General features: G+C 38.0%; 1 protein-coding gene across 3 annotated transcripts; it reads left to right on the forward strand.

Moving 5' to 3' along the window:
- Positions 1-2,732: 2,732 nt before the first annotated feature.
- Positions 2,733-26,651, forward strand: NADK (NAD kinase). 3 transcript variants are annotated; one of them, XM_074848302.1, is made up of 12 exons: positions 2,733-2,891; positions 8,116-8,329; positions 13,320-13,403; positions 17,847-17,976; positions 18,510-18,618; positions 18,860-18,945; positions 19,238-19,340; positions 20,173-20,324; positions 20,842-20,941; positions 21,582-21,739; positions 22,273-22,355; positions 23,422-26,651. In XM_074848302.1, exons 2-12 carry the CDS (start codon positions 8,157-8,159, stop codon positions 23,567-23,569), a joined length of 1,326 nt encoding a protein of 441 aa, XP_074704403.1. In that variant the 5' UTR covers positions 2,733-2,891; positions 8,116-8,156; the 3' UTR covers positions 23,570-26,651. The 3 variants fall into 3 exon arrangements, with proteins under 3 accessions (XP_074704403.1, XP_074704404.1, XP_074704405.1); XM_074848303.1 differs by lacking the exon at positions 2,733-2,891 and adding an exon at positions 3,315-3,333; XM_074848304.1 differs by lacking the exons at positions 2,733-2,891; positions 8,116-8,329; positions 13,320-13,403 and adding an exon at positions 14,436-15,716.
- The last annotated feature ends 1,147 nt before the right edge of the window (positions 26,652-27,798 follow it).

Below are 27,798 nucleotides of genomic sequence, written 5' to 3' on the forward strand. Positions count from 1 at the left end.
CACACTCATGTGCCATCATTTTAATCAGAATTTAAACTCTGTGGTACATTTTTATTTCTCATGATTCCTCAGGAATTCTGAGTCATCAGAGACTGAAATGAAGTTTGGGAGGTACGAACTATGTTCTTCAGCCCTGTTAGGTGTTAATAGAGACAATTTGTTAATTGTTTCCTGTCCAGTGGAAATACCTCCTGCTGTAGGTTTGGGTTGTAGACGGAGACCGAACAGAGCCTCTCTGTATCAGGCACCAGTCTTCTGTGCAATTAACCAAACAAGCAATAGCATTTTTGTTAACTTACCTTTTTTGTTAATCAAAAGCCGGTCAAATTATATTTCCCAGAACTGGGAGCCTTAGTAGAAAAAAGCAGTATGTTTTTATGCTTATTTCTCAGTGTTACTGCCGTTTCTCTTTATTTTTTCCCTGGGAGAAAGGAAGCACAAACTGGGTTAGAGTTCTGAGCTACACTGTTCTGATCGTGGTGTTAGGGAGGACATGCTCAGAAGTGACCCAAGACTCTTCTGCTTCTCATGGTACTTGAGTCTGTAGAGGAGGAAAGAGGTGTTACCAGTCTGTTCTAGTCATCCAGACCAGCAAGCAGAGCTTCCAAGGTCGCTGCAGAACCTGGGCAGCTGAGAGCTGCTGTTTTAACCGTAGCTCTTTTATAAATAGGATAGGCTCAGCTGATTAGCAGTCTTATCTCCACCAATTAACGAGGATAAGTGCTCACGGTGTTGCAAAGTTCACGCCTCTTGCAAAATGTTGAGCAGTTGCTCAAGTTATATACTCAAGTTGCATGAAGTTACTGTGCATGGGGAAAAAAAATGGCACTCTGAAATGTTTATATTTTAACAGCCAATCTATATTCTTGTGGTAAATGGTTCTAGTGGTCTTTTATCACTTCCATCGTAATGAATTTGGAAAAAAACATCCCAAGAGCCAACTCAAATGAAAATTTACTCCTTGGCTTATGTAGGCAGTAACTGGGTATGGACAGGCATGGCTGACAGAGCCACTGTGTCTGAGCGTGGTTCCTCTCTGCTGGAACGTGGTGTTGTCCTGCAGCTTTTAAGATGAATGCTTTGACTCTGTAAAACTAATGCTCTATTCCTTCTTAGTCTCATGTTGTGTTGTCTCTTTACAGTTTAGGTATCTCTTTCAGCACCTGAAAGACATTTGAGCCTCCAAGATATCATGAACTTAGAATCATAGAATGGTTTGCGCTGGAAGGGACCTTAAAGATCATCTAGTTCCAACCCCCTGCCATGGGCAGGGACACCTTCCACTAGACTTCATAGAACCATGGATTGTTTCTTTAATTCCCTTCATACTGGCTCTTAATGCTGCCTGGAAGAAGAATGAAAGAGAAATTGTGACTCAAAATACTGCACTCTTAAAAAAGTGGTGTAACATTGCCTATGGTATTTTCCCATAGCAGTAACAACTGCTTCCTCTTTTTCAAGTTTGTTTTGTCATTTATTGCCTGTCACTTCTTTGCAGCTCCCCAGCTTCCTGAAAACATACATTTCTGCATGAAGGAAGAAGAAAAAAAAGAAATCCCAAATTGCCACATTCTCAAATGGTGTAACTTGTTCTCACTTTGTGGATTTATCCTGATATACAATCCAGTGAGTGACATGTATGAGTCTGTGATCTCTTCAAAGAGGTATTGGTTGAAAATGCAATTTAGAAATTAGAAAATTGGTTTTGGTAACTGTGAAGGTTTGTTTTCTTGGCATCTATATAGGGGCCTGATCCTACCTCTGCTGGAGTTTGTGACAAAGTGACTGATTTCAAGATAGCATGAACACTGAAACCAAATGCCTTCTTGCTTTGTTTCACCCTTGCTCAAAATTTAGTTTCAGATCAAGAACAGTCTGGAAAATGGTTTCCTGCATTTCAGGAGCTTCTGTTTGTAGTAAAGAGTGATTCTAATATACTGAAGTGGCATGCGTTCTCAAACAGTATTTTTATGTCAGAAGGAGTATTTAGCCAGTGATCAAAGATTAAATGATCAAAGGAAAGATTAAGGTAAAAGTTTGTGACGGGGTAGCTGGGTGTGAGCCATAGCAAAGGGATTGGAAGGTGTGGCATGCACTAAAGGGCAGAAAGCCGACCAAGCCAATTGAATGTACAAATCTGTGCCTGTCCGTAGGTTACGTTACAGGTGAGATCACCTATTCTACACACTCGGCACCTTCTAAACTGTGCTGGAATTTGGGTCCAGGCCTGCACTTGTGACTGGCCACCTGCGAGAAGGCTGCCCAAGTCCGAGTAGGATGAACAGCCCCAAAGGACAGCAGGGCCGTGCTTGGCCTGGAGCAGGCTGCCGCTTGTTCAGCCTGAGGAGGACGCAAGTGCTGCTCCTCAGCTGGACCATCCTTTGGTCAATGTTGAACCAGTGTTCAAGGGTTGTGCCCCTTTCTGTACGTTTGAGACATGCTTTTTTTTTTTTTTTTTTTTTTTTTTGTGACAACCCTCAGCTGGAGTCTGGCTCCAGATCATTTCTAACCGCAAGTGACAAAGGAGTGAAAAGAAGGAAAAAAAGAAACCGCCCCCCGCCGCCGCCCTCGGGCCCTCCCGCGCACGCGCAGGGATGCGCGTGGCGCCGCGCGCGCAGGCCTGGGCCCCGCCCACCCGCGCGGCGCAGGGGCGGGGCGCCGGGCCGGGGCGGAGCTGAGGCGCATGCGCGTTGCCCCGCCCGCCGCGCCGACGCTCCTGAGGAGGCGGGGAGAGGACGATGGAGGCGCGCAGGGTCCGCCGGCCCCGCTCACTGCCCGGGCGCAGCCGCGGCCGCCGCCACCGCCACCACCGTCGGGGTCGACGTGCCGGCCTCTGAGGGGGCGAGGGGCGGGGGACGCTCCGCCGGGCGGGGGGAGCAGCCGGGGACGCGGTGAGTCGGGCCGGCGGGGGCCGGGAGGGCGGGTGCGCTGAGGGGAGCCCCCGGGGAAGCGCGGCCGGGCCAAGCGGCCTCCCGCTGAGAGGGGGCCGGTGCGTGTCCCCGGTGCGCGTCCCCTGGGGGGGCTCCGCGGCGACCGGGCCGGCGCCGGGTGCCCCTGCCGAGGCCGCTCGGGCTCCCGGCGGCAGCGGGGGGCGGGCGGGAGCCGCGGCGCCCGCATCCCCTGCGGCTGGTCCCGCGGCCCGGCCCGGCCCGGCCCGGCCCGGCCGCGCTCACCCCCCGCAGCGGGAAGGTGCGGGCTGCCGATGCCCCGCGGGCTCCCGGGGCCGCCTGCAGACCCCGGGGGACTCCGCCGCGGGAGGACGCCGTGGGCGCCCTGAGGTAACGAGAGCGATGAGCAGCCCTGAGGTGGGAGAGTTTCCCGAAAGGGTGACAGGTAAACCCCCTTCACCTGGCTCGCGGTCTCCTCGCTTGTTTGTTGAAACATCCACGTTTCTGACTTAAGGCGCGGTGATGAGGTTTGGGTTATTAAGCCTGTTCCGTGGAGGTGTTTCCGAAGCAGATGGGTTAACAATTGGACTTGTTTTTCTCGGGTATTTGACACGTGATAGTCATACTATCTGTTTTTTAGTAGAAATAGCACTTGAGCGTATAATCAAAAAACGTGCTAGTAAAATTCAGTGCTGTCAGACCGCTGAATTTTCCATGTGGAATTTTTTTTCTTCAGGCACACTAGAATATGAAGTTCTAAACTAAACTAAAAAGTAACTTTTGTCTCTCCGATACAGTTGTTTCTTCTTTTTTGGGTGAGAGGGGGTTTAGTGCCTTAGGGATGGAGTCATGTGCATGTGGAGTCATATGCACTCTGTTGGGAGTGCCTTCTTCAGCAAAATACAATAATAAAAAAGCCTCCACAGAATTAAGTGATTAAGCAAACAGGGGTTTGTAGCAATGGAACAAGTGGTACCATTTTTGGGTATAACATTGTTCTCTTATACCTTAATACAGGGTTGATAATAAGGTACAAAATGAGGAGCTTTGAATGTCTGATGCAATTTCTGAGAAATTAGTAGAAATGCTGCTGTCTTGAAGATGTGTTAAGAGTAGTGTATTTGGTCAGGATGGACCCTGCAGTAATCCCCTAATCACGGTGATTTAGGGCAAGGCATTGGACAAGAAGAGTTTGTTACAAAATAACAGCTGACAAGCATGCTCATTTAAAAAAAAAAAAATCGTTTGATGATTTGCAGGCTTATGCTCCTTGCATAGCTGCTTGCATCAAAAGATCATATCTCTTCTCTCGGTGTGAGCTGTGGAGAAGATGGCTTTTTAAAATGTGAGGGCACTTGGTCACCTGGGTGTGCGTTACATATATATGACAGTTTAGTCGAATTGTTTCAGGCTTCCTTTGTAACTAGGGCTCTTTCAGTCGACCTGGAGTGTGAGTCCTTAATCACACCGTTGAAGTAGAGCTTTGGGAATGTTATGGTGTTGTATCCTTCTGTATATAAAGGTGGTTTGATGAAACCTCAGTGAAGTTCTGGTTCATGGGAACATTCATTTATAATGACAGAGAAGATGGGAAACTGCAGTAAAAGGTTGGATACATGTAAGAAGTGACTCAGCTGGCTACTTTGTGTCACCATCACAGAAATTTAATATCAAATGTTAACACTTTCTCAGTTGTCCTTCATTCTGTAATGCTGAACATCTAAATAGGGGTTTTTTTACCTTTTTTTTTTTTTTTTCCTAAATTTTGGACATAGACCAGAGCAGCCTTTTCACTTGTTTGCTGACATGTCCTTAAAGTTTTTGGATGCAATCCTGGAAGCTGTTCAGTGATAGTTTTGTCCTTATGTCAAGTCTGCTTATTTAATGAAGGTCTTGTGAGGTAATGTTAATTAAACAGTACATGGTGTAAGCTGTAGTTGAAGCATCCTGAATTGGAAAGTATTAGATGGAGGGAATATCAAGTTCTTAGGCTGTATTTAGTAGGTCTCTACATCATCGTACTTCCAGTTTTGTGCTAATCTGATTTTCTTCACTGGCAGCATCTGTCAGATGAAGATACTTCACAGTCTCTTGGAAACACACCTTATTTATTGCTTACTATATTAATTACTGTTCTCTGCACCTCTTAGTTAAGGGTGATGCTGTGGAATAGGATGCGTACCTATCAGCTGTTAAGTTACTGGGAACTCCATAAATATTTCCATAGCTGTTGCATTTCTATACACTTTGTTAACTGTTGTAATTTTTATTTTCCTAGGCCTAAATCAACCTCTCAGTGTTTGGATAAAAAAGGAGTGAGGAGTTCATAACCTATGTAATGGGAAAGCAAAGGAGAATGATATATACTGTTAACTGCCTGGGCTTGTCAAATTTTTGTGTGTGCCCACTTTGCAGCGCAGATTTTAAAGAAATAATTACTTATAATTCTGACTTTTGAGAGTGGATGCATAGTGCAGATATGGCTATGTGGATATATCTTTGAGAATTATGCTGTTGGGGATAGGTAAGAGGGAATGAGACTGCACACTACTGATTTTCACTCTCAGTACTTCTGAAATAGTTCAGCAACAGTCCATGTTGAGAGCTAACTAATGATAAAAACAACTGTTTTGTATAACTTCCTAGGGTAATGCTGTGAGACCAGGGTTTCTTTTGGAAATACCTGATTTTAAAATTTGATAATAAAACACAGTTGCAGTGGTTGTTGGTATCTGCTTTTTCTCCTCTACCAGTTCCACTGTATTTTTTTCCTGTCTTCTTACAGAGCTGATCTCCTCTGTTGATGAATAACTCACTAGCATTTTTATTGTCTAATTCTACAAAATGGAACATATTCTTGTATACTATGTGTTAACTTTGATTCACTATAACAGTTTTGGTTAATACTAGCTAAGAGTATGGAACTCCAGTGAAGATAGTCAGATCTGTAATTCCTTAAAAATCAGAGAGATGGTAAATTATCTGGGTATATAATGATGCTGGAGAAGCCTGATTGGACCCTATGAAATAGCTATATCAAACACAAGAATTACTTCAGGTTCTAAAGAATAATCCTTAGATTTAGAAGTGAAAATTAAAGTATTAGGGTGGCTTTTTTTTTAAGGTATGTTGATTGATAGGCCTTTAATAAGTGTATGACAAGTGTGAGTAGCTACAAACAGATGGTAAATGAGTGTCTAGTTTTCTAACATAGCTTTTTTAAGAAATGTTTAAATCTATTGGATAAAGCCCTCTGTTAAAATTCAGGACTTAAAATTTTGAGTTCTTTCTGTATTTGATGAGGAAGACTTAATTCAGAATCCAGTTTGCATGGGGTGGCAGAGGGGAATCCATCGGAAATGCTTGTTCAAGTCTATCTGGAATCTCTGAAGTAAAAACGGTGGGCTAGTTTAGATTATGATCTAAAGAACAAACAATTTAAGAACTTTCCTCATGCACACACAGATGCTGGAAGATCCTTTCCAGTCAGAGACACTGAATATCTCGTTTTAAAGTCACTTCTTTTTCTGAAACTCACATGTCTAAATGACTCATTTTCTGTAGCTGGTTGAGAAACAACCGGCCAGAGATGTATTCCTGAAGCTTGATGAGGTTGCGATAAAAGGTAATACAAATTAAAACCTATTAAAAATAATTTATGTTGAGTCAGATTTTACAGTCTGTTTTACATATGTGCTTGCACAGAGTAATTATGTGCATAAATCAACTAACTGGCACAAAATTTATATTGAGCTTAAAGCTATCTAAAAATGGAGGTACTTTTTTTCTAATTTTATTTGTAAAAAATTATAAATGTGTTGAAATGACTATTTATTTTCCAAGTCATGGTCACAGGTGATACTAAGCAATGAGTAACCAAGAACTAAACATTGAGGTCTTTACAAGTGCAGGATCTTATAAGTTATTAATGGATGAGAGTAATTGTACCTCTTTGTAGTGGTGTGCTCTTAGGGTAAGCCTGATCTACAGCAGGAGCAAAAGTATTTTCTAATTTGATTAGGTGGTGGTTCTGTCTAATTTATTAATGAGCCAGTGCTCATTCTAAAATTACAACTTCACTTTATTATTTTATGGATGCTTTTTTTAATCTAAAAGTTGGGATGCTGTGAAACACAGTATGTGTAAAATCGTAGAGATTGTCATCCTCTGGTAACTTTATGGCCAAATATCATTATTCCATGAGCATTTTCCAGAGCCATAGTCCATTTTAATGGTTACAATAATGTTACAGTCCTTTCTCTGCAGGACACAGTGGGGAGCACATCCAAAGTGATGAAACTGATTTTAAAACATCTGCAAATTTTTAATGAACCCAACGTTTTCCATGTGTTGAAATTAACTGACTTGAGGAACGTACTGTTCCTCTGGACTGCGTTATATGTGTATTCATACACTGAAAGTTGTTTTCTATTTATATTCTGATAAGGCTTCTTCTACTTGGCTCAAATAATGATGAGAACTTAGGGGATTTCTAGTACTTTTGAGGAAGGATGGTTATTTAAAGTTTGGTTTTTTTCTGCTTCTGCAAAATTGCTGTCTAGCCAGTTGTTTGTCTTTTATTTGTGGAAGCGAAATACTTCACATTTGTCCTTATTTCATCTTGTTTGTTTTGGACCATCTCCCCAGTTTGTCACAAATGATTTAAGAAGTTTGGTATTGTCCTCCTACTTGTTTTTCTCTCTTCTCTGTTTGGTATTAACCTCATTTTTGTGAAGAACTGAAGTTTATTAAGGTTATCTCTGTTGCATTATTTTTTTGCTTACTTTGACAGGTTTTTTTTTCTGTTATAGCTTAGAGTATTCCAGGTTTTATTTGTATAGTATATGTATCATCTAATAGGAAACTTATAGTTTTTCCTGAGTCTTGATTCCTTGGCAAATACTTAAAGATTTTCTTCCTCTTCAGTATCTAAAATAAATTCATTTTATCCCATATATAACTGGAGCCATGAATCTGTGCTGGTATTGAAGCAACTTTGTTTTGAGCCTCTTTTAAATCTGGGAACATCTGTGGTTTAGTTCTGGTTGTTTTTTCTTCCAGTGTCTTCTGATTACCTTGAAGAACTTCTCAGTTGCTCAGATCATTTCAAGAAGTGTTGACCAAAGTGTGTAAACTCGGTGTTTAGCACTTATTCGAATAGCTTTGCTAATACTGAGATTTTTCTTCTCTCCTCTCTATCCCCTTTCTCCTGTTTTTTTTCCAACAGGAATTGAATTTCTCTCTCACTGAGGTTCCTTCACTTCCAATATGGAGATGAATCGAGAAAAACTGTGTACCAGTAAGGCTGATGTGAGCTCAGATTCTACTTATCATTGCTCAACATGTCATGATGATGAGGAGTGGAGCAATACTAGCCGGGGACGAGCTAAGTCACGAAGTTTGTCTGCTTCACCAGCCCTAGGAAGCACCAAAGAATTCCGGTATGACTCTTCGTTCTTCCTGTTGTTGCTACCTCTGAGAAAAATGAAAAAAAAATTATTTTAAAAGTTATCTAGATTTTAATTTTTGCTCCTTTTTTTACATAACCATAGTCTTGCAGCTGTGACAAGTGATAATGAACAGAAATAAAAATATTTTGTGGTAATAAATAGAGAGGAAGATGATTAGTGAGCCATCCTATTGTGGTCCATGCTGTGAGAAGATCTTGATTTTCTGAAGTAGCCATGTAGGTGGCCATCTCTAAACTGACATTCATGTAAAGAGGTGCTGGCTGGTTGTGAGGCCGGCCTTCTGCTTCAGTGTTTCTTGGGAGATCTTGGAAGGCTTTTTGTAGATATTTCAGTAACATTCTATATGTGCATATAGAGCTTCAGCAAGACACATATGCCACTTAAATGCTGTCTGAAGCGAGTATGTCAGAATCTGGATGCAATAAAGTGCTGGCATTTAGAAATGGCTGTGTGAAATGAAATAGATCCTTTGTTTGAAGACAAACTGCACATAAAACCTCTATCTGTAGTCGTGCATCTGTAGTCATTTCAATACAGTCATGTATTGGAATGATTTCTTAGAAAGTTAGTTAAGAAAGTATGAGTATATTTCCAGCTAGGAGAAGTTCTTAAAGTATAAAACCTAGAATGTTATTGTTTATAAGCAGATAAACACAAAATATTAATTTTCAAATTTGAGGAACCCATTGTGCCTAGGTACCTCCAGGGTTTTGGGGTAGCTTTGAAATTTGAATACCATTATATTTGTCATATTTCAACCTAGCTTCAGAAGTTTTAAGTACTTTCCAGAAGTAAAATACAGATGCATCTGTACTGAGCTATGTTAATTCATAGCTTGATAGCAGTTCAGGTCACAAGAAAGGAACAATTTTGCGCTTGGTTCCAGATCTTTAATTAGTAGGCAGAACTTTACCTCTTGCTCAACAAGTTGCTTTTAAGGTCGTCTGCTAATGCACTTCAAAAGGTTGTTAGTCCAAAATGAAGGCAGGCAGTTAAAGGTGGGGGTTAGATTAAGAGCAGACCTGTAATCAAAATGGCATGGCTGTCAAAACAGGTATCTGGGGAGTTCACAGTCTAAAAAAAAAAAAAATCAATCAACAGTAGAGACACTGCAGATTTTTACAAGAGCTGGAGCTCTAGCGCTGTGTATTAAAAACCTGTATGAGTATTTAGGTTATATGGTGATGTGAGACAGTACAGAGTTTAAGTTGGTGCTTGCACATTATTTCACAGCAGTGAGAAACGCCCATTTTTTTCTTTGAGCCAAATTTCTAATCTAGTTGCAAGACTTTTGTCATGTGGACAGCTTGGATAGAACTTTTGATTTTGTGATCTTTGGACCCATTGTAAATATTGAATAGCATGCTGTGGTAGCAGTGTGTCTTGATCTTGCGGGAAGCATAGCAGAACTTTACCTTGCTTTGTGACCCTCTATAAGAGCATGGACAGAATCACAGAGGAGTTTCTCAACAGATGAAATTCTCGTCCAGAGTTACTGCTTTGCTGGTAGGAATGCTCTTGCAAGGCAGAGCATATATGGGTGAGGCTGAAGATCGCAGGGGGAAATCTTACGGTGAGGGGAAGCGTAATAGAAGCCTTTATCTGAAGAGGCTAAAAGGTTAGGAAAATACTTGCTTTGTGTACGTAGTTCAGAAAGTCAGTGTACTTTAATGCTTTTGGAGAATGCTCACAAAGGACTGTGCTCTGACTGTGCTGTTCTAGCTGCTATGTGGTGTCTCATCGTCAATACGTAAGACTTTACGTTAAAAAGCATGCTGTGGAACTGGTGTGTTTTCCGTTCTCTACTTAAACCTTTAAGAATGTAGACTTCAATCAACCTGTGTGAAAGATCATGTGTATCATTATCTTCTAGCTAAATAACTACTCTTTTTAAAACTAGAAGTGATCTTTGTAGACACTACCCATTGTGGGTTTGAATTAGGGTTATTGTTTATGAGATTTTTCTCATTAAGATGCTCTACATTCATTCACCAGCTGTCTTCAATTTAGTGCAAAATTATTACCAGGCATTCTGCAGGATGTCAGAAGGTGATCTCAGGCTTGCCGTGTAATATTCAGATTGAAGTAGTTGCCTATCTGCTTTGAACTGACAAGTATATTTTCCTGAAAGAGGTATAATTTCCAGTGCTGCTCATTCTTGGCAAAGACACTCTTGCTACAAACAACCTGAAGTTCTGTTCACTCAAACATTTTACCTTCCATTGGTTGAATAGTGCATAGATTGAGTACTAATAAAACCAAGTAAAATCTCAGTGGAAGTGGATACCAGTTATTTTTTAGAGTTTGCAGAGAAAACTTTGAATGTCATGAAGGTCAGATGTGGATATTTAATGCCTCTTGTGGGAACAGAGCTTATCCAGTTACTGGGAGTGGCATGGGATAAAGACCTGTGTTGCAAGAAGGCAAAAAAGACAGTTGAGTGACGCTTGAGTGGAGCAAGAAGTGGGAGGTGATGTTGCCATTAACTACCCTGATTTTAAGTGTAATTGTTCACAAGTAGATAGAGACTGACCATTTCTTTATGCATACTGGTACACACATTAATCTCTAACTGTGTCAGTCCTTGCTCATTTTTCTGTTTTAAAATAAATAAGGTAAACTTTGTAAAATAATCTTAACTGACTGGATTAGTCATGCCTGGAGTTACAAATGGAATAAATTATTTGAAAAACAAATACCACTTCTGTGTATGAGATGTAGGAAATTAAGTACTCATTTTCATTACTGGAATGAAAATCATATTTTATTAGACATGGAACAAAGAAGATGTTGCTGTTATTCCTTAATTGTATCTTTTTAACCTGTCATGTGGTTTTGATTTTTATTAGACTTCCGAGGGTTTTTTTAGTATTAAGTCATCAGGCTGGTCTGAACTACTTTATAATACACAGAAGGCAGTGCAGTAATCATTTTTTACTGCCAAGCAATAGGTTAATTACCAGTTCCTGTGTTAAGCACAGGGAAAAGCATGTTTACCCCTTCTTTTTAATGGAATAATTCTAATAGCACTTATGTCTCAACAGTTACATGACTTGAGTAAGTTTTACTCCCATTTACAGATTTGCTGAAGGAGGTGGGAGCAAAGTAAGGCAGAACAGTTCTGACTTGCTCCGGATAATCTTATCCTAGGGCTAGGAGGAATCCTGTGTTCTTGGTGGGATTTAAGTTTGAGGATAAATCACACTTCAGAGCTCCTGTTTTTTGAAGACAAAGATCATATGAGGTCTAATTGGATAAATAAATGGAAAAAAAAATAACATTTTTCTACCTATTCAAGACTAAGGCCTGGTGCTGCAGATATGTATCTCTATATACCTTAGAACTGAAGGATTTGTGTGTTATTAATTTATCAAGTGCAAAGCTTTAAACAACCAAAAAAGTGTTTAAATAATCAGAACACCATTACTGTGATTTGACCGTGGCAAAAAAATCTGAAAGTGCTGCCTTGGTGTTGGAGATTTCATTGTAAATGCTTGTCAAGACTTAGACTGGGAAACCAAATTTCTATATGTTACTGACCTTATTGAGATGAAGAGCACTCATTAAGCTGTTGTATGTGTACTTATACGTGATTTAATCATTCTGCGTGTCCTGTTCTAAAACTGTGTGCTCTTAGATAAGATGTAGTGCTTCAAGAAATACAGAAAAGAAAGTATCGTGGTTATTGTGTCTGCAGCAGTGAAGCTGATGTCACTTAGGAATTGATGCAGACTAATCCTTTACACACACTAATGACACACAACTAACAGTCATTGCGGGGTTTTTTTTCTGAGAAAGTGGCCTGAAAAGAACAGTCTTGGGCTTATTTTTTTGTTGGTATGCTTAGTTGTTTGCTTGCTCACTCTCAACAGAAATTAATGCATGCCAAAATATTACAGAAGAGAAAGTGCTTATGCTATATAAATAAAAGCCCTGGTTTATGTTTTGTGTTTTAATTGATCAGGCACACTTGTTAAGTGAAGGTTGTGGGACTACTAAATTACATAACAAAAACTGAACACTGCTGTTCTTTTGCTCAGGTAGTTTTATTACAGAGATATTTTGAGTTTCTTTTGAATGTCACCCTGAGCTTCTCATTTAATAATTTCTTGGTGTTATTTAATAACTTTCTACAAAATCTGAGATGTTCAGTCAACTACTAAAGTACCTGGTTGAGTACTCCAAGTGTTAAATACTTGTTTATGCTGTGACATTGACTGTTATTTAGGGCTACAACAAATTGAGAAGTTAAAAAATGTGTCCTTCAGTTATTTAAATGCCTTCTTACTTTAGCTTAGAGAAAAATAAAATTTACAAAAAGTTAGAAAAAAAATTGAAGCATTACATAGCCAATTCTGAAACTGGAATTATCTGTGCTTTGTTTCTTAAACATTGAAGCTTTCCTTTTCACAGCAGTGAGACCTTGAAAAGGGATTATGTTTTTATAATTTGAGATTTATCTACATATTTTTTTGTCTCTCTGAGACACAGATGTACTGTTCTGTACTGTAGTGTGCAGAAGAGTTGAGACAAAATAGAACCTTGTAGGCTTGACATGAATTCACAGAACCAGCTTGAGAAAACTTGACCATATCTTCTTTGAGGCTGTGATGCTTCCTTTGAGTAAAGTAAAGATGAAATGAATACAAGAATAATATATGCCTGGTACTAATATTTAGGAAGTGATTACTCAGTATGAGGAGGGGATAAACTGAGTGAGGCTTCAATTAAAATTGCTTTCAAGGAGTAGGTATAGGAGTTAAGTTTTAGATCTGAAATGTGAGTGCTAATACATGTAAAATTACATTGGCTGGTCAGCCACAAATTAGGTTTAAGAAATGCATTTTGCCTTGTATTGCTTAGGGCAGGTTTTTCAAAGTGGTTTTGGTGGTTGGGGAGCTAATTATACCCAGTTTGTCATCACATTTCTTATTGATTATTTTTATATATATATATTTAGGAGAACACGCTCCTTGCATGGACCATGCCCAGTGACCACATTTGGACCAAAGGCCTGTATGCTGCAAAATCCTAAAACGATTATGTAAGTACTTGTCAAATGAATGGTATTATGCTTATTCTATGTGAAAGAAGGAAGTTTGCTTTTCCACTATTCACCCCATAATCAGCATTGTTTGTATTTTACCTGATATTTAGAGTTTTTCATGTTGCTTGATTGCCAGCTTGGGGTCTGCGTTGCCAGAATTGGCCTGCCATTCTTATTGCACGTTGACCATTTAAAAAGTCATTCTGAGAGGAGAATGGACAGCACTGCTGAACTGTGTTCTCAAGTAAAACCCCATTAGATGTGCATTACCTTGATCTGCATGTTGAAAAGTATAATTTAGGTTTGAATGTCACTGTGATGTTTTTTTTTTTTCTCCTGAGGGATGAGAGGACATAATCGGTATTTCTCTGTATGGATTTATAGTGGTTTTGCTGGTTGGAATATTTTCTGCAGGGTTAGCAGACATAAAAGGAAATTAATTTTACTGATTTTTACATTACTAATTCATGTGGTGTTCTTAGGCCCACTATCTACCACCTAAACTAATGGGAGTCTTTTCACAGCTCAGTATCTATTTTGAAAAAAGAAAAAAAAAATCACATAAAATTATGGAAGGGCATGTGAATAGTATTAAGTGCTGAAGTTCTGTTTAGACATGTTTTGCTTAATCTGCAATCCATAGTTTGGTGTCAGCAATGGCATCTGTAAGAGACACTTTGCAACATAACTGACAGTAAACTAGCCGTGTGTATTAAACACCCTTAGAGCAATCTAATTATTATGTGGAGAAGCTATTGGCAGCATTTTGTTTATTCCATCAACCTGAAACATGTAAAGAGCGGTATTTCTGAATGATAGAGGAACAAACATTTTTATGGACGACACAAGGAAAGGAGGTTCTGTGTATGTGAAATCTGAGGAAAGCCGTCTCCCTCTCTTGGTGTTTGGTGTTTGAGCTAGTAGGTTGAATTTTGTATTGGATCTATGGCTCTTTCAGTGTATGAATATCATTAAGGCAAGTTTGCTTTTAGACTCTGATAAATTTAATGTGAAAATGAGGGTTGTTTTCTGCTTCACAGGTGTATAAACATTTTAATTTTGTAGGTTGGGTGTTGTAAAAGTGTTGCTTTTTACACCGTGTACTATATATACTTAAATGGTGTCTTGACTTGGTCAAACGAGGAATGTTGGAGTTCTGCAGATTAAGCGAGTTAGTGGTCCCTATTTTTTGTCCCTTGAAAAAGTTTTATTTCACTGTTCTTTCAGTTAAATGTAAGGTATTTGAGTTAAGTATTTATTTTAGTATATCTTTACTTAAATAAGTAGTAGTCTTCCTCAGAACTGGTTGGCGGTATGCTCACTTTTCCTACGAAGGTGTGGGGGAAATCTTGCAGTGTTCAGTAACTCAGCTTCCTCCTGTCTGTCTGTTCTGAAGTCGGTGGCTCGGAGTGCAGCCGTTCGTCCGCACACCCAGCTCGCGTTGTACACTCCCCACTTGACCGTGGTGGCCGTGCTCCTCCCCAGGGGCTGGGCCAGTGTCCTGCAATATAACCCCAGTGGCACAACCTGGTGAGGACAGAGGCTGCGGGCAATACTACACTCACACTACTCGCCAAGGAAAAGACAGCTTATGCAGTGTTCAGCATAGCTGGGGAGAAAAAGGTGCTCTCAGGTGATTGAAGGAAAGGACTATTGGAAGACCAAATTGTAAATTATTATTATTACTAAACATAAGGTTTTTGTTGTGGTTTCTGAAAACAAGCAAAACCTTTTTGTTTGGGTTTTTCTTCTCTACAGTCAGTAATATTGTTAAACTTCCTTCACTGGAGATAATTTTTTTAACAGAAAATTTTCGGTTTTATGTGTGGGCATAAGGTAGTGAAGCTCATGGTGTCTCTTTAAGTGCTAGTGTGGATAATTGTATTGAAAAACCTGCCTTCCCAAGCCTGTGTGTAAGATGACCAGGTGAACTGAACGACTCTTCAGTGAAAAAAGAATCAGGTGTTTGTGTTAAGAGGAGAGGTCAAATACCTGCTTTGAGACCCTTTCTTGAAATGGGATTTTTCTTATGAAATCTTGCCTCTGAAGATCTGCAAGAAGCACTTTATACAGGATTCTTCTGTAAACTCACAACTTTTTGTTGGGACTGATTGAAATACTTAACTGGAGAAAAAAACGTTCGGAGAAAAGTGTTTTCTTTTGAGGTAGCAGTTTATTAATAAGTGATAAAAGCTTCAGCCTTTTTTTTTTTTTTGGAGCTGTTGCATTTGCCTGACTCCTGAGAAGAAACATGAAGATCTTAAAGCATGTTATGAATAATCTTTCATTTAGTAGAACTACATGGAATTGGTGAGTACAGTAGAAATAGGCAGAGTGTCTTTTGTTTGAATGAAGACTGTAGTAGTTCCAGGTTTATTAAGTGAAAAGCGGTGCTGCAGTCTTTATTTCTTTGCCAGCTATAGAAGATAACATAATCATGAAATGATTTTGGGGGTGGTTTCTCTGTGTGTAGTTTTTACCTTTTAACTATATTGAGATCTGAGAAATTTAATTTTATGAAATGAACTTTAGTATAGAAAATACTTCCTTGGTCACCAATTGTATTGGAAATAACATATAAAACTTCAGCTTCAGTTCCTTTGAAACTGTTTGGCAACAATAAACACATTAATGCAACTCTTCCTACTTTATTTTAATTTTATTTTACTTTTATTTTCAGTTTAACTGTTGGCTGGTTAGTCGAGTCAGAGGAAGCCTTCCAAAGTCATAGTCATCTCACATTCATTCACAGCAATATTTGAGGCTGAGGATGGTATTTTCAAAATGCCATTACACTGAGCCAGGGGATTGGACTAGACTGACATATCTAAAAAGGACATATAAAAGGACACATGTAAAAAGGACATACTGAGTGTAACTGCATATTTGTATTCTTCTGTGTTAGGTAATAACATTTAGGGAGACATGGCACTGTTTGTTAGTAAAGGTTGCTGGTATTAGACAGTTCATTAATCTGTAGTTTCTGCTGTATTTATACGTAGAATATAGGCATTTTGGAAAGGAAAATAAGCAGGTTATTCCACCTCCAGCAGCATCATCTGTTTTATTTTAACCCTTGAAGTGCTAAATCCAAATCTCTTTGTAAATTTGGCTTGTTAAGCATTTATACTAATCTGCTTTGCTTTATGGATTATATCTGCACCGTATGGAAAAGGATGGGATGCTTCTAACATGTGAAATACAACAGTGAAATTATGTAGCTTAGAAGCAGATATAAGTGAAGAAGGAAACTACAGCTGGGTATTCCTAAATCAACTAAATGTATTGTAGAGCAACATGAGGGCTCTGTTACTGACCCTCTTGAACGCCGCAAAATTATTTGTGTATGTGTAGTTAGTTCTTGAGGGTCTCGAGTTGTAGAATGCTGTCCTGACAACAGGCAGACGGTAGTTTTAAAGTATTTTGTAAAGGTTTTTTTTTGTTTTTTGTTTTTTTTTTTTTTAATTTGAAGTAGTAGTTGTGCTCTTTTTAAGCAGATAATCGTGTTTGGGGATCAAAACTAAAATAAAATCAATATATAGATTAGAGTTTTAAAGAAATTACATATGCTTACATATCTGTAATGTTTGTCTGGAATAGAAGTATACAGGCATCTATTCCTGTTTGAGCCCTTCATTTATGAGGCTTTATGATAGGAAGTATAAGAGTTGCAAATGCAGACTTCCCAGAATAGAGTTTATGTACTACAGTTTTTTCATAGTTGTTAAGGCTTATCTTGAGGTTTTAGTATAGATGACCATGTGAATCTTAATTATTTGCCATCTCTTGTGATAGTGTTGTTTAGTATGAGTAAAAAACCTGTAGAATTTGTGTCTGCATTTACAGACTTCAAACTGTATTGGGAAAACTGTGACTGTATACTAGCAGCAGTGAAAAAGTGCTGAAGGAAACAATGCTAAACAGAAAAAGAGAATTTTTGGGTTGCAACTATTGCGTTTTTTTAAATTTGCGTCAACTTAAGCTGTTTGACGTAGAGTACTGGATGGGGAAAAAAGTTTATGCTGTAGCTTTTTCTGATTCTCTAATTGGACGTTTCTCCTTACTTTGAGTTGGCTTAAGAGGAGAGCACCAAGTCAAGAGCACTACGCGTTATGGCTGGAAGCATCAGGGAAGATAGCAGTTCAGGAACTTGAGCCAAGAGCTTTTTCTAGTGCTTCTGTTGAAGTTCCTGTTTGTGTGTGTTAATAGCATGTAGCAGTTACAGGAATGGACACCTTAATACTGAGTTACCATCTTAACATTGCAAAGCATTGATTGGTTTCATCAGGGAAAAAAGCATCCTTACAATATGAACTATTAAATCCTCCTTTCTATTCTTCTAGGACTGCGTGCAATTATAGCTAAGGATATATTCTTAACAGACCAGAATGTTGTCAAAGCAAAATGTAATAACGCTGGGGTTTTTTTTCTATTCTCTAGGCACATTCAGGATCCAGCAAGCCAGCGGTTGACATGGAACAAACCTCCCAAGAGTGTCCTTGTTATTAAAAAGATACGTGATGCCAGTCTGCTGCAGCCTTTTAAAGAGCTCTGTGTGTATCTCACTGAGGTAATGAAGTGTAAATTCCATTTTTTATAATAATTAAAAATTTTACATTAAACTGTTTTCAATTATTGATTCTCTTGAATGCGGTATGTGCAGAATTCTCTCGTGCAAACAGATCGTTTTACCCATTGCCACTGAAAGTAGTAGAACTTATTTCAGAGCTTAAGATCAGTACTTAAGTACTTTAAGTACAGAGCTTAAAAAAAAAAAAAGTGAAATCAAAACTTTCCTTCATTCTGTTTGCAATTCTAAGGGAATGGGATATAAAAAGCTTTAAGCCTTGAACAAGCAGCAGTGTTGCTGTATCAAGTAATTATATTACAAAGTTTAGATTAATGTATTAGATGATCTGTGCATGCTGCCAAATTCTCATTAGAACTAGACCACATATTAAAAATAAACCTCACAACCAACAGATGCAGACTACTTCTGTAAAATACTATTTATGGTTTAAAACTAGTGCATTATTATTGGGGAGAGTCAAATATTTTGTCATTTTAAGAGTTTATTAACAAGACAATCTTACCTCTCTTAAGGAGAACAATATGATAGTGTACGTAGAAAAGAAAGTATTGGAAGACCCCGCTATAGCTAATGATGATAATTTTGGACCAGTGAAGAAGAAATTTTGCACCTTCAGAGAAGGTATGGTAATGATTTCTTGAAAGTAAAGTTGAAGTATATTGCTTATTTGTCTTGGTATTTCCTTAGTCCTTGGATCAAGTTTGTAAAACTCCGTGTCTTTTGCAAACAGCTGTTTTTACATCTTAGTTGTGTTCTTTTATATTTGTGAGTGAATGTTGGCATGCTGCACTCAGTTTATGTCAGAAAATTAAGACTGTTGATAAAACCGAATTCAGAACTTCTGTTTCAATGTTGCTTCTAGATTATGATGATATCTCCAATCAGATAGACTTTATCATATGCCTGGGAGGAGATGGGACCTTACTTTATGCTTCTTCGCTTTTCCAGGTTGGTCTTTATGGGAAATAGACTTAATGACCTCTTTTCTTTTGAAGTATTTGAAGGTGGTTGGTTGTTTTTTTTAACTTTGTTATTAAGGAAAGCATTTGTCCTTTCCTGTTCGTTTGGTTTTTTTATCAAGCCTGTTTTACCCTTTACCTTCTGAAAACAATGTATGTAATGTGTTGGTTTTATTATGCACAGTTGAAGTTACATCAATAGTCAAAATATTTACAGGCAATTAGTTGAAGTATGAATTGCTGTTATTCAGTAGCTTTTAAATTCTTTTCTTTATTGATAGGGTAGTGTACCTCCAGTTATGGCTTTTCATCTGGGATCCCTTGGATTTCTTACTCCATTTAATTTTGAGAATTTTCAGTCCCAAGTCACTCAGGTTATAGAAGGTAAATTTAAGGGGACAAGGTGTGGTGTTTCTTTTTGTTACATTTTCTGTAACTTTTTCCAAGATCAGTAAATTTTCTTAATCAACTCATTTAGGTTGTCCCATAAGATTGAGTCACAAGAAATGTATACTAAACTAACAAAAGTATTGCATTGCATTGACCCATTCGGTGCTGCTTTCCATACTACTCTGTAAAGGAAAATGGCTAAGAAATAACTTTGTCCTGTGTGGAGTAAACAAGTAAAAGGTGATGCAGAATTTATGTTAAATGACAGATAAATATATAAAGAGAGTATAGCTGTGAAGTCTGTGGTAGTCTCTTTCTCTAAGCAGTGCAGTGCTTAAATTCTGTGCGTCAGGCAAATAAGATATTTGAGGAAAGAAATAATTTGTTTCTTCTCTATGAGGTAATTTGAGTTGCATCCAAAGTAAATTCCTGAAAAAATGTATAAAATTCTCACGTTGCTAGAATGTTGTCCTTTAATAGGTGTTTCTAATGCACTGGTTTTCTTTAAGCTTAGCTTTTGTCTTAGTAAAGATTACATGAGCCTAACAGTGTTTTCCAATCTTGATTTTGTCCATATAAAACTTAAATTTTTTTGTACATCATGAAGAAAGGGAGGAAGGACTGGATTTAAATTTATTTTAATTTTGCTCATTACTACTAAAAAATAGTTTTGAGCTTTAACCAAATATAGACAATTATCTCGGGAATGGTGAAAGCACAGGCCATAGACGGATGGCATTTCATACAGTGTGCTAGTCATTACAGGGTTTTGTTTATTATACTAACGTATCATTTTTGTGTACTTTCTCTTATATTTCACTTCTAGGCAATGCAGCACTTGTTCTCCGAAGCAGGCTGAAAGTGAAAGTAGTAAAAGAGCACAGAGAGAAGATGACAGTACAAAATGGTATAGAAGAAAATGGAGTAGTGTCTGCAAATATAGAGAAAGAAGTTGGCAAGCAAATTATGCAATATCAGGTCAGAGGGCAAGATAAGCAAAAGCACTAATATGCTGTTTGTAGATTGCTTTGTACTTGTTTTGTTATAACTTTCCCCATTTCAGTAGTTTACTTACATGAGCCCAGTAGTGTGGGACAGATCCATATTGCTCTAATTCACAATGTGTACCCTAAATAATGAGGAAGTGGTGTAATTCATTACTTTCTGCAATTATAAGTTGTAATATTGTACTTCAGTAATGTTTTCATTCTATTTTGAAAACAAAGTAGTAGTTCTAAAATATTTTTATTTTGGGATATACCAAAGATTTTTATAAGTGAAACAAAAACCCGGCATGTTGTTAGTAACCAGCTTCTGGAAATAATTTTTAACATCTGAAAACTTCAGCTGGCACTTGATAAGACAGAAGTTTAAAGAGAATCTAATTTGTCAGGTACTAAATCAGCATAAATTTTTCAAAGACCTGGAAAGAATGTTTTGGCTTGTCATTTATTACATTGCCAATTCAGCACTGTAACGTTTGATGTCGTGGCAGGTCCTAAATGAAGTTGTAGTGGATCGTGGTCCTTCTTCTTACCTTTCCAATGTAGATGTCTTTCTAGATGGACACCTGATAACAACAGTGCAAGGAGATGGTGAGTCTGCCTCTTGAGTTAAAATGCTTATCAGTTCATGTGTAGACTGTTGGTATTTTACTGGAGGATTTTCTCACATGGAAAGAAAAAAAATCTCAAGCTTCAGTTCACTGGTGACAGAAAACATTAGTGTGCAAAGAATAGGGATGTTTATTCATTGGTAACTAATGCGTTCCACAATAAAGCATTGAAGTGTCATAAGCTTTGTTTATGGACTGCTGAAGGCAAGTGGCAGTTTCTTTGCATATGATAGGACTAAGGCCAAGAAACAGCTCAGAAAAAAATTTGCTTTGATATCTGGAATTTGCTGAAGGCCAAAGATCTCAACTCATGAAATACAGAAGTTCATCCTTAAAACTCTTACCCTTAAAAAAAAAAAAAAAAGAATGTCACTGTTACAAAGTTGTGTAACCTAAGATCTAGAAGTTTATGCAACTTACATGAAGCCGTAGAACAAAGGTGCTGTGCCAGGATTAGAAGAGATTTGGACTTTTTGTGTGTTAGTCTGCAATTCTCCTGTGAAATACAAGTTGATACGTTCTCTGCTGCATTTCCATAACAGTGCTATTTCTTAGTCATCTTCCTAAATAACACATTGGTTGTAATGCTTATGTAAGTGAAATTTTTGCTCCTTTCACAGGAGTCATTGTCTCCACGCCGACTGGTAGCACTGCATATGCAGCTGCAGCAGGAGCTTCTATGATTCATCCAAACGTTCCTGCAATAATGATCACCCCGATCTGCCCTCACTCGTTGTCTTTCAGACCTATTGTGGTTCCTGCTGGAGTGGAACTCAAGGTTAGCTTGTCTTACGTTATTTCTCTTTCTAAGTTAAAAACTTTAGTAATAACCATGGGAACCTGACCAAAGCAGAAGAGGTTAGGAAATGCTGTGTGTCTCCTGCATTCTTTGATTTGTAGGAGGACCTGATCAAGTCTGGTTGAAAAATGCACCTTTGTTTAATGTACCCACCAGCAGAATACTTGACACTGCTTCCTACTGGATTGCAGTTGTGGAACGTTCTGCAAAACGGAAATACATACATTTGCATTCTGACTAATAAAGTAAAAGAGGGAGTTTATTGCATGTAGAAAAATATATATGTGTGTGTGTGTGTGTGTGTATATATATATATCAGCCATGAAATAAAGGTTTGGAACTGGTGTGGTGTGTTACTGCGCTGTTATTATGGACAGATTACAAATTTCAGTGCAACTGTAAAGTTGTGAAGAGTCAGTTCTGTACTCAGAGGGAGGATGGAGGAGGTGTTTGTTCCTTGCTCTTGAAAAATAGGTTTTGAACCTGAAGCTTCATTCTTTTCTCTCTTTCAGATTATGCTCTCTCCGGATGCCAGGAATACAGCATGGGTTTCATTTGATGGAAGGAAGAGACAGGAAATATGCCATGGAGACAGGTCAGACTTATTTTTTGATTGTAACATCTCTTTATAAGTATAGAAAATAGCAATTCATGCACTTCTCTCATTCTCTAACATCTGTCAGAAGGGTTGCTGGCGGTGAAGAAACAAGCTTTTGTAAACCCTAACACCTCTTGCAGCACAAACTGTGCTAAAAGTATTTAATTTCTAACTTGAGTTTTTTAGATCTTCTTACAAAAGTAAGTGAAAGTTTAAGACAAAAGCACATGAACATTGCATGCTTGGCAAGGAAGATAGACATGTCTTTAAAAAATTCTGTAAATTTAACTTAAATCTTAGGAGTTGGACATGATGTAAACCAACAGGAGTTGATGTAAGCAGTGGTTCTGAATAATGCTTTATGGTTTAAACTGTCAACTTAGTGGATTGTTGTGGTCACTTGCGATGGTATTGCCTTGAGTGAAGCTTTCTGAGGTTTTATGTGCAAAATGTGGTGGCTTATCCTAATGGGAGGTGATTTAAGGCAACTTTGTGGTATGTGACTGGTAGACCTGCTATTCAGGATGACTTTATTTTCTCTTGGTCTATACAAGTTGCCAGGAAGGAAAATGTAGAGCTGGCATGACACTGCATCTTGAACTGTTTTGTGTTTCCTCTGAGGTTGAAAGATTTATAGAATAGATCAGGAGACTAGTAAGGATTCAAACATGAGATTTGGCCCTTTGTTAGATGCTAGACATTAGTGCTGTTGCTTGTAGTTAAAACTTGAAACTTAAAGGCCAAGCTGGTGACTTAAACTTTCCTTTGTCCCCTGTGTTGTTGATGTGAAGACCAGCAGAAGACTGCAGGATATCATGGAGTGGGTTCAGCGTTCTCACTGTCAAAGAATGCCGTCCACAGTGCATCTGTTCAGTTTTAAGCCCTGTGTTCACTCTGTTTAGATAAGCCTGCAGATTTGGTTCTTGTTTGATTATGGAAAACTCATTGTTTTACCAAATTGGCTGAATATAGCACCACGTTAGCTAGGGAACAGAAGATTATTTTTTTAAAAAATTGCTATTCTTTGCACTTGACTGACTGGGGTATTCCTGTGTTGTTGCAGTATTAGCATCACTACCTCTTGCTATCCCCTTCCTTCGATCTGTTTCCGAGATCCTGTGAGCGACTGGTTTGAAAGCTTGGCTGAGTGTTTACACTGGAATGTTCGGAAGAAGCAAAATAACTTTGCTGTTGAAGAAGAAGAATTTTGAGTGTCTACATCTAACAAGACTCATGGGAATGGAAAGTGGCAGTATCCCTTCTATGTGCTTGGATTTGTGAAGTTTTTGGCTAACAAGTGTGGTCACCACCTCAGACATATATAGTGATTATAGTTTCTATCTGTCTGATCTGCTGCTGGCTGGAAATTGTGTTACTTCCTGTCCACCAAGAGTAGGAATGGAAGAAATTAGGCTCTGATTGTTGTAATCCAGTGTGAATTTCCTTCAGCTGAGTGATCTAAAAATGGATTGTTTCTGATTGATATTGACAGCTGCATCTGTAGGTTTGATTGTAACCTTTAATTTACCAATAACATGGTAGGCTGAATGTAGATACATAATAGAAAAGTGGCATTAAAATATTCTGTTTAATTTGGTAAATCTGTAATCCCATTTAAGACTGCTATGCATATGAAGGCTCTAAGAAATGTTCTTTTATTAAAAAAAGCACCTTTGTTAGCTTAAATACATCTTGCCCAGAACAGCTCCCCATCAAGGCAGTGCTTGAAATACTTTCTCCTTATTTGCAAACGTGACACACTGTGAAGAAATATCCATGAAGAATATTTTTTACTAATAGATGGAACTAGTAAAGAAATAAGTATATGCATATATATCTCTCTATATATATATTTTATGCCCATTTGAACAGTGTTTGACCCTTGGCTGTCATCACTGTGTAAATACCCACGAATAGCATGGACAAGCATTAGCATGGACTTGGTTATTACAGTGATCTCCATTTTTGTAGCTGAGCTAGTTTATAGCTCTGCAGTTCCTGTTGGTGGGAATCATCAACGTGATGGCTTTTCTTACTATTTTTGTTTGATTCTCTGGAATAAATGGTAGCATTAGAGACTATAAAACAAGAAGTTCTCCAAGTGTTCAAGAAGAATCTGGACTTCAATTACTGCTATATTGTCTAGTTCCATTAATGTCTTGAAGAAAAAATATCTTATACTAGGCCCTGAATGCCCTCAACTTCCATAGATACCTCCCAGCTCTTGGTGCTGAGTAATACAGAAAGGGGTACTGCATTGGCAGGCTGATACTGAGAGGACACATTCCCAGTAGAGTAGCAATGGTGCCTTCAGCACACTCAAGATATTCTAAGTCTTGTATTTACTTTTTTAAGATGCTTTCAAATGTTTCTAACTTCTCTATGTACATATTTTATTGTATGTGCTTTTATGAAAGAAAAAAAAACAAAACAAAAAGACTAGTTGGGAAAAAAGGGTTTGTACCGTACTTTAACTGAAAAATATCAAACCCAAGTATAATGTTTACATTTATGTTCTCTGTGGTGCAGTCTCATGATCATACTATCCAAACTTTAGCGTTTTCAAAGTCTTGCTGCATTGGCCATTAAAGGAATGGACATTATCTGTTAAATTTAAGCCTATGGCATGATATTGTGAATGAATTAATTTACTGATTAAGGTGGGATTTCCTTGAAAGTGGAGTGAGAAGCTCTGTTGAACTTTTCATGATTGTCTTATGTTGTTTATGTGGTCCAAAGTGGTAATGGGAAATGTTTTGATTTCTGAACTCTGCCTAACCTGCTGTCCTCTGATGGTTTAAATAATGTCTCTTCCATTTTGGATGCTGCCCTAGTCTGTCTAATTTTATTAAATCCAGGTGAGAGCACTTTTCCATAAAAGAAGCAAACTCTTGGTTAATGATACAAATCACAATGAAAATGTGTTAATATAAATTAATACTCAGTTTGTAAATTTTGTAAAATAGAATATTGGTTTGATTTGGTCTAAATAGATGAATTTTGTGATTTATCTTTCCCTTGAATCTGCAGTAATTGTTTTATCACTGTTTTGAAGCTGCTTACGGGTTTCCTAGGTGGAGTATTCAGTTATTTAATAACTGAATTACTTTTTGAAGTGTCAGACTTTTTGCTTTGAAACGATTTTATTTAAACATGCAATAATTGAGAAAAGGATCCAGGGTATAGTGGCTGTATAAATGTTTTGTTAAGTGGAAAACAAGCAGAATACTAGGCATGCTAGGAAGTGGAAATCATTTTGCGGAGGTGAGGCGAAATGATTGATGAGCCTTATCTAGTATTTTTTTAAAGATAAAACTATATTCAGCACTTTTTATTTATGCTTTTTATAGTAGTAAAGCTATTATTGACTAAATTGCCGAACTTTAATTTTCAGAGTGCATACTTCATGAAATCTGTAATCAAAATTTACCTAACTACTTTCTCTAGATTAGATCTAGATTAGGAATTGTCTTTAAATTTATCACGTACTGCAATTGCATTACTGGCTTTGAGGCTTCTGCGGTTTTGCTTGTACAACTATCCCCGCTTGATAACAATCTTACTTGGATCACTGGTCAGCCAAGTAGAGAGCCACAGTCACTGACTAAAGGAAAGTCATGTGATGACTTTAGTCTTTGCTTTTTCTTCAAAAAGCTGCGCTGATTATAATTGTACTAGCTGCTTTATATCAAAACACAACCCAAATTGTGTTAATACATTACAAATTTATCTAAGTGTACAAAGTCCCTTTTCAAGGCCTTTAATCCACCAGCCAGCAAGTCACAAGCAGGCTGGTGAGGTTTAAACTGCACTCAAGTTTTGCATATTTAACTGCTTAAAGTGTGGGTACCTTCTATTTAAACCACAGCTGAACCAGAAAAAAAAGCTGTAATGCAGACTTGGTTATATTGGCAATAAAGCTCATTTTGCTGATGTAGCTTACTCAAAGTAACTTGTTTCACCTGTACTAGTAAAAATAGGTTTTTGCTGATTAAGAGCAGTGTTTCTAATATAAGGGTTTGTAAATGTCACTAACTGCAAATCCTCTCCAGTCTACAAAGGGCCAAAATGGGAGCTTGGAAATTAATTTGTTTTTTTTAAAAAAAGTTATTCTCTAGTAGAGAGTTTAAGAAGTTCTTAACAACTGATGTAGTATGGAATTAAAGGAGTGTACTGAATTTTTAAAAGAGGAAAAATTCTGTTACATATTGTTAATGCTTTGAAAACTTGTTTTAAATATTGTTGAAAACAAATATTTTTCAATCCTTTCAATAAAATCTTTTTGTAAAGTTGGATTTGTAAAGCAGCACTTTGACTGTTGAGAATATAAAATTCAGTATATGCAATTACTTGCTTGGAAGGCACATGTCCAGTGTGGGTTTCTGAGATGTCTCATGGGACAGTAACATGTGTTCTAGAAATATACCTAAGGCTTTTTTGAATGCATATGTCTGATACCAGTCTTTTCTCTAAAGTTTCAAAATAAAAGCTGGGTTTGCTGTGCAGGTTGAAACAAATCTTCGGTACAACTAGTTGGGCTACATTAACTACTTTCTTGAAGGCCTGAGAGTAGGAAAATGAGGAAATAAATAAATAAGGGCAATGATCTGATATATTCTCAGATAATTTGTATACCTAGTAAATTTAAGATTGAAAATGTAGTTTAAATGCCCATTCAATCCTTGCCTTTGCATGTTGTGACCAAATTCTAGATGCTTCTTCCGTGAAACTTGTGGCTAATGATTACGTTAAGAGTCTTTTTATGTTTTCATAATTAAGTTGTAAGCTATTCCAACAGTTCGCAGGTCAAATGATTGATAAATGTGAGGAAATATCTTCTGCAGGTAATATAGCTGCCTTTAAATGGAGTTCATTTGCTTTACAAGGCACCTTAGAAAGAGTTTTCCATCTTCTCATGCTTGGCTAGTGCTGTCCATGGCCAAAACAATAAGCCACCATTTCTGTGACAGTGGCACTCTGTTGCCTGTGCATAAAGCAGGGAAATAGCACTGCCAACAACTGGGCCCTCGTTTTACAGATGATTCTTTTGAGATAGTTTATATGCTATTTGCTGCTATTATCTGTCTTGCCAGAATGAAGGCTTCTTACTATTTTCAGTTTAAACAGCCCAGTTCTAGCGTTGAGAGCTGTACTCACCACAGTTTGTTGAACCAGCAAAAAGTACTCTCCACCCCCACGCAGCCTTTCTGAGCTGAGGTATGAGAAATTCAGGCAAAAAATCAATTCAGCTGGGCTGATTAAAAAATGGCTGTATCGATTTACCCTGGGTTTTTGAGAGTTAGGAGAACTTAAAGTAGCCCGTTATAGGAAGATTTGGCCATAAACCCATGTGAAACTTGAAGTCATCTTTTTCTAGTTTTACCCTGCCCTGCAGTGTGTCTACATGATAAGCTGAAATGGATGTTGGTACCGACACATA

Source organism: Strix aluco, chromosome 22, assembly GCF_031877795.1.
Source record: "Strix aluco isolate bStrAlu1 chromosome 22, bStrAlu1.hap1, whole genome shotgun sequence".
In the NCBI taxonomy this organism is placed as follows: Eukaryota; Metazoa; Chordata; class Aves; order Strigiformes; family Strigidae; genus Strix; species Strix aluco.